At 41.5% G+C, this 6,829-nt stretch overlaps 1 protein-coding gene across 1 annotated transcript; it reads left to right on the top strand.

The window, feature by feature from the left end:
• Positions 1-1,383: 1,383 nt before the first annotated feature.
• Positions 1,384-6,413, top strand: LOC120052978 (zinc finger protein 214-like). Its single transcript, XM_039000229.1, has 2 exons — positions 1,384-1,429; positions 4,316-6,413. Exons 1-2 carry the CDS (start codon positions 1,421-1,423, stop codon positions 5,480-5,482), a joined length of 1,176 nt encoding a protein of 391 aa, XP_038856157.1. The 5' UTR covers positions 1,384-1,420; the 3' UTR covers positions 5,483-6,413.
• The last annotated feature ends 416 nt before the right edge of the window (positions 6,414-6,829 follow it).

Consider the following 6,829-nt stretch of genomic DNA (forward strand, 5'->3'; position numbering starts at 1 on the left):
CCCTTTTCATTTAACCACACCCTTTGAGCTATGACGCACGCCAATAAGATCATTTCTCTTCAGTGTAAACGGAAGTGAACAATGACCGAGTACAATTTCCACTTCAGCGTTTTTATTTTTGTTATGTAGACGTTCCTTAACACCATGTAACTCTAAATATTACTAATTTAACTGCACGGCATAACATACTTACCCCCAGGTGGTGTTTAATTCACGTTGGAGACAGGACTTGGTTAATATATGTTATCTAGGTAACGCTAGCTAGCAAGGAGCTAACAATGGCTAACTGTATGGTTTATCACACTCAAATAGCCTCCATTATGGAGGTGCTAGCGAATGCAGCCGTGGCAGAGATCTGTAAACTCGTAGACGATGACTATGCAGTGATCCGTTTGGAAATGTCTCAAAGCCAGAAAGAAAACAGGACATTGCGGAGGAAACTACAGCTACTGGACCTGAAGATGGCACGGGAGCGCGCAGAGCGCGTCCTCGCCAGTCGTCCCAGTAGTGTCAAGATCCTCGACCGATACAGAGGAATGGCAAGAGGTACATTTAACAGAACGCGGAGGCTGCAGGACCTGTGGCCCCATTCCCCTCTGCGCACCATAACCACGTTATGGTTAACTGTTTTATTAACCACATTATGGTTAACCAGAATTGGGTCTTGGTCAGTTGTTGGATAATAGGCAACTTAGATATCTTGCACACATTTTATTTGTCACATACACATGGTTAGCAGATGTTAATGCGAGTGTAGCGAAATGTTTGTGCTTCTAGTTCCGACAGTGCAGTAATGTCTAACAAGTAATCTAACAATTCTCCAACAACTACCTAATACACACATCTAAAGGGCTAAAATGAGAATATGTACATGAAAGTATATGGATGAGCGGCATATGCAAGGTGCAATAGATGTATACAGTATATACATGTGATATGAGTAATGTAAAATATGTAAACATTATTAAAGTTGCATTATTTAGAGTGGCATTGTATAAAGTGACTAGTGATTGGGTCTCAATGTAGGCAGCAGCCTCTCTGAGTTAGTGATTGCTGTTTAGCAGTCTGATGGCCTTGAGACACCAAAGACACAATATAATATTCTAACCAGATTTTCTGAATTTTCTATTTGATGCATGGAATATAATCAATTGACCTATAAATAGTATGTCAAGAAGTTATGAGAAGTGTTACCTACATCCTTGCCAATTCTAGACCGTGTCCACAGTGTACAATATAGCGTTGAGCATTGACAGTAGCTTACCTAACCACATCTTTTCCTCCAATCACTCTCTCAGGTGAAGGACATCTCACTGGAGGCCACAGGGGCTTTGTGAAGCCAGCGGTACACAATACATGGAGAGATGACCAACCAATCACTGTTGATGAGGGGAGTGGAACCTCAACCCAGCACGTTATCATGATAGAGGTTAGTGTAATAGTGTTGCATTAACAATAAGTTACTTTGTAAATCAAGTGTGTCCTGATCTTTTATTTTTTTTCAGAAATGCTCCCCTCAGCTATTTACTTGCTTACATCGTTCCATTTGATTTCAATCACTTTCTGACTGCACCCCTTTTGATTTGAACAGCACTTTCCATACACATTCAGGAGATAAAGGTGCTCAAAGTTGACCCATTTTGCATACCCCACCATACCATGGGACATCCATGTCTTTACTACTGGGGAAAAAATTACAGTTGAGTATAATATAATTTTAAAGCTTACAAGCAGGGTGGTAATTCAACTTAGACCCTAATTTACATAATTGGTGGTGTTTGTGTTGTGCCCACCATCATTTGAGACACAGCATACTCTTGAAAACATGGTGGGTGTCATTTGAATTATAGAAATATAATTCATAGAATTGACCTATCCATTCAGACCACTGCAATTTAGCTGGTACACCATTGACATTTTAATTAGAAGTTGCTACTACTATTTCAACGTAATTTCCTGTCCTATGCACATTTAAGTTCCACCTCCGAAATATGACAAAGGCTACTTAATTAAAATGACAGGCTGGGGCACTGACAAATAGGGCACTGTCAGTGTAGCTACCTAGCATGCTAAACTTATCTAGCTAGCTAATGTTATTTTTAGATGCTGTTTTGTATTTTTTTACTACACCATATTCAAAATATTAGCCAGCTGGCTCTATGTCTGGTTCTGGAGCTGGATTTGTCATAACATTTTATTTAGGGAAAACATTGCCACAGATGGAAACCACTGGCCTATCTTTGACTTCGTCATCGCCAAAGTTTTGGCATCTTCCATAAATTGTGGCCGCAAATCCGCTATAGAAATAGTTAGAAATAATAAGATGAGGCTCCGGTAATATGGATAACTATTGAAAGATAGCTGTTATGCATTTTTCTACATTGTTATGGACACGTTGCAACCTTTGGTAGCTAGGTAGGCTACTGGTGGACTTCGGCTGCAGCTACAGCATAGCCAAGTCAGCTCGTGCTCATGGTTCTCACGGGAAGTGAAAGTATAGGCCACAATGACTTTGTTCATTGGCAAACTAGCTTGTGAACAAAATAATTTAAATAGCCAAGAAACACAAGGACAAAGTCTCACTTCAGTAGACTTTTGTTTCAAATAAATTACACCAACTGTTATACCTGCGCGCAGCTTTTCTAAAAATGTATATTTCACTCAGCTCCAAACGTGGGCACAGCTTCCAGCCAGGAAGGGCGAGGTGGAATAGGCTATATAGCATTCGTAGTTCTTTGACTTTGTGCGGTTTAATTTACCAGCTATGAAACAAAACGTCGGAAGTACTTTGAAAACAGCTACTGCAGCATTTATTTTACTATAAATGTGATCATACTTTACTGTTATTCACAAACTGTTATTCACAAATGCAAGTGAAATGCTCGCACTGTTGAGCCATGGCCACCCGCCAACGTGGCTGGTGAAAGAGACATCTTACACGCCAAAGTCTACCCGCAGGTGGCGGGTGTTCATTTTAGGGCCAGCATGTAACGAACTATAAGTTCCTTGAATTTTAATTTCACTGGTGCCTTTTCATTATCTGGATAGACACTTGTGGTTTCTAGCTAACTTTACAACAATCAAAGCAGTATAGTGTAAAGTGAAGCAAAACTTTAGTGGCCAAAACCATTCATTTTGGGGCGACGGGTTTGCATAATGCTAGCATATCACACAATTCTACCATTTATAAAATGTTCAGATATATATGTATATTTAATATAGACACAATGCTGTTTGTCTCATCTCAGTGGCAAATGGGAATAATTTTGCAGCTGTTTCTGATTAATGAACAATGCCATGCTGGTGGGTGGTAACATTCAAATAAAACCAGCCCTGAAATGAAACGTAGTTTGAAAAGCATTTCATTCATTTCATTTCAAGTATGTCATCATAGGAAAACACACCGCATTCACACGGATTTGCACAAAGTGGGCAGTTCAGATTTGTCACTACAAGCCCAAATATATCATACTTTGACTAAAACAGTGACTTATTGACTTAAATCATTGTGCAAAATCATGGGTAAGCTATGGCCATCATCTTTCAGCTCAAAAAGGTTTTTCTACTGGTGTGGGCATTTAAACTTCCAATTACTACCACAAGGATAGCTGACTGTCAATTCACAGTTTAATGTCAACTTAAGAATGTATATTCTGTTATCTATATTTCTATGATTTCAATGGGTTTCCTATGGATGATTCACAGTATAATATAAAACATCTGATATTCCCATTCAAGTCAACATTCTCTGATGTATGGACCGCCAACCATTTTTTTGGTACCAATTGAAAGTTGAAATTGTATTCCCATTTTAGTGCATTTATCAGTCAAAACATGACACCCACCCCCCTGTTTTCAAGAGCATGCTGTGCCTCAACTGTTGACTGGCACAACACAAACACCTCAGATGATGTAAAATAGTCTAAGCTACAACGTATGCAAGAAAAGTTGACTTTTTTAGATAATTGGTGTTAAAGGAAAATATTAAAAATTTTCAATATATAAAAAAAATAGACAACCCTGTTTGTAAGCTTTTAAATGATATAAAACTGAACCGTTTATCTTTCCTAGTGATTAAGACATGGATGTCTCATGGTATGGTGGGGTATGCAAAATGGGGCAACTTTGGGCAAATGGAACGACCCATAGGGGAGCTTGTGAGACGTCCCTACAACATTGTTGTCATTATTGTCTTTTGACCAATCACATCTTTTCACATCAGATCTTTTTCCTAGCTGATCTCATTGGTCAAAAGACCAATTAGTGGGAAAAAAAGATTTTGGGCTGCTGTCTAAACGCAGCCTTCTTGTGTCAGTCTGCAGATGCAGAGGCTGCAGGTCCTGGGGTTAAGCAGGAGAGGTCTGAAGGAAATGAGCTACAACACAGCAGAGACATCCAGACTGGAGCAGCGGCTGGAGTAGCACCCCCTGTAGCCACGGAGGACTCTACCACCGCCCCAGCGCAGCCCAGGACGCGACGCAGCATCACGGAGGTCAGTGGAATGCTGAACGCCGTCTTCAAGTCAGAGACCGACACAGAGACTTTAACTGTAACACAAAGGCTTTTGCACACAGGATCTGACCACAGATCAGACCCAGAGAGACTGGGGCCACTGGGCTGTACTGCTCCCGGCTCAGAGTATTTACTTTACGGTAACCACTCAGGTGACGTGTTAGAGACTGGCAATGATCCGTCTTGTTCTTACGCTACAGGGATGGACCCTGGCAACATGCCCTTAGGTTTAGAGACACACACTGATCTGTCTAGAGAGGACTGGAACCAGTACAGTAGTAGTGTATACTCTGAAGGGTGCGTAAAGGGTCTGGTTGTAGATAAAGTGACTGTGAAAGTGGAGGGCGATGTTCCTCCCACATGGAATGCAGATAGTCACCTAGGAGACGGACACTCACAGGGCAGAGATTTCTTAGATAACAGGGAAAGCTTAGAGACAAATCCAAATGTCGTGACTCACTCCCCTTTACACGCATTCAGCGGTCACGACCCAGTGTCCACATCGATGGGGCCTTCCGATTCAAACAACCGTGTCCGTTTCGATCAGATATTGAACTCAAACGACAGGGCTAGAGCCCAGGCTCCGGGAGGGGGAGCAACATCAGGCAATAGTAAAGATAAACGGTTCCTCTACAAGTTCTGTAACAAAGACTTCAGCTGCACCCAGAAGTCAGAGATCCATCAGAGGGTCCACACAGAGGAGAAGTCTTTCATCTGTACCCAGTGTCACATGCGCTTCGCCCAAGCTGGCACCCTGAAGAGACACCAGAGGGTCCACACAGGGGAGAAACCCTTCAAATGTACCCAGTGTCACATGCGCTTCGCCCAGGCTGGTGACCTGAAGAGGCACCAGAGGGTCCACACAGGGGAGAAACCCTTTAGGTGCCCCCAGTGTGAGAAGAGGTTCTCCCGCCAGGACCAGCTGAAGATGCACCTGAAGATCCACATGGAAGAAAGGCCGTTTGCATAGCTACCTCAGGGTACACCGGCAGAAAAAACATTCCACTCTATAACATAGAACAGGGGTAGGCAACCCTGGTCCTGGAGTGCTACAGGCACTTAATTTTTTGATTTAACTGACCTTGAAGACCAGGTGTGTTGAATTTAGGCAGTCACTGAACTGATCAATTAGCTTAGTTGGTCAGGTGTGGTGCCTAGTTGTAACAACCCTGACAAAGATCATAACCATTTCTACTTGATACTGTAGCTTCTGACGTTTAGATCAAAACCTGCATTAAAGATAAAGCTGAATTTTCATTGTTGTCAACAGAACATATCCACAGATGCATTTGGAATAACAAGACTAACAGATGTTACTGTTGAATATTCCTTAGTAGAATATTGCATCCAAACATTGTGTGATTTCTAAGGCATATATAAGCCTTAAAAGTCCGTTACATGTTGTGTTTGTACTGTGTATGATGTTTCATTACTTCCATTTAACTATTTCTATTTTTTTCCCAAGACACTTTTAATGAGAAAATTCATGTTGATTTTTTTGTTGAGACGTGTATGTGTGGTTTTCATATGGTGCATTTAACACTTGTTTATGTTTAGCCCTTTAGACTCGTACCTGTATACGGGTTGAAAGTGGCAGATTTGGGCACTGATAAGCACCTAAATTGTAACGACAGTGGCTGTACAGTAACATGCTATAAATGACGTCAGTGCTCAGGCTCTGTATGGGTTTTGACTGACAGCTGTTCTGAACTTGAGCACAACACGTGACAAGTTGCACCCATCCCTCCCACTAATTGGGAAACTTTTTGTTGTCTGAATGAAGGAAATGCAGTGAATTAAGAGGACTGTATGTATTTTGAAAGATGAGATGTTAAGGATTATAATAAATACAGCTTTGACGTCATACAAGCAAGCCAAACACTCATAAGTCCAAATGTGCACTTCACATTTCCATACCATAAAACTCATGTCATGTACACAGTGTCAAAACATTAGGAACACTCTGTCCATGACAGACTGACCAGATGAATCCAGGTGAAAGCTATGATTCCTTATTGATGTCACTTGTTAAATCTACTTCAGTCAGTGTAGATGAATGGGAGGAGACAGGTTAAAGAAGTATTTTTAAGCCTTGAGAAGTGGATTATGTTTGTGTGTCATTCAGAAGGTGAATAGGCAAGGCAACATATTAAAATACCTTTGAACAGTGTTTGGTAGGTGCCAGGCGCACGGGTTTGAGTGTGTCAAGAACTGCAACGCTGCTGGGTTTTTCACGCTCAACAGTTTCCCCATGTGTATCAAGAATGGTCCACCACCCAAAGGAGATCCAACCAACTTAACGCAACTGTGGGAAGCA

This window comes from Salvelinus namaycush, chromosome 8, assembly GCF_016432855.1.
Source record: "Salvelinus namaycush isolate Seneca chromosome 8, SaNama_1.0, whole genome shotgun sequence".
NCBI classification, from domain to species: Eukaryota; Metazoa; Chordata; class Actinopteri; order Salmoniformes; family Salmonidae; genus Salvelinus; species Salvelinus namaycush.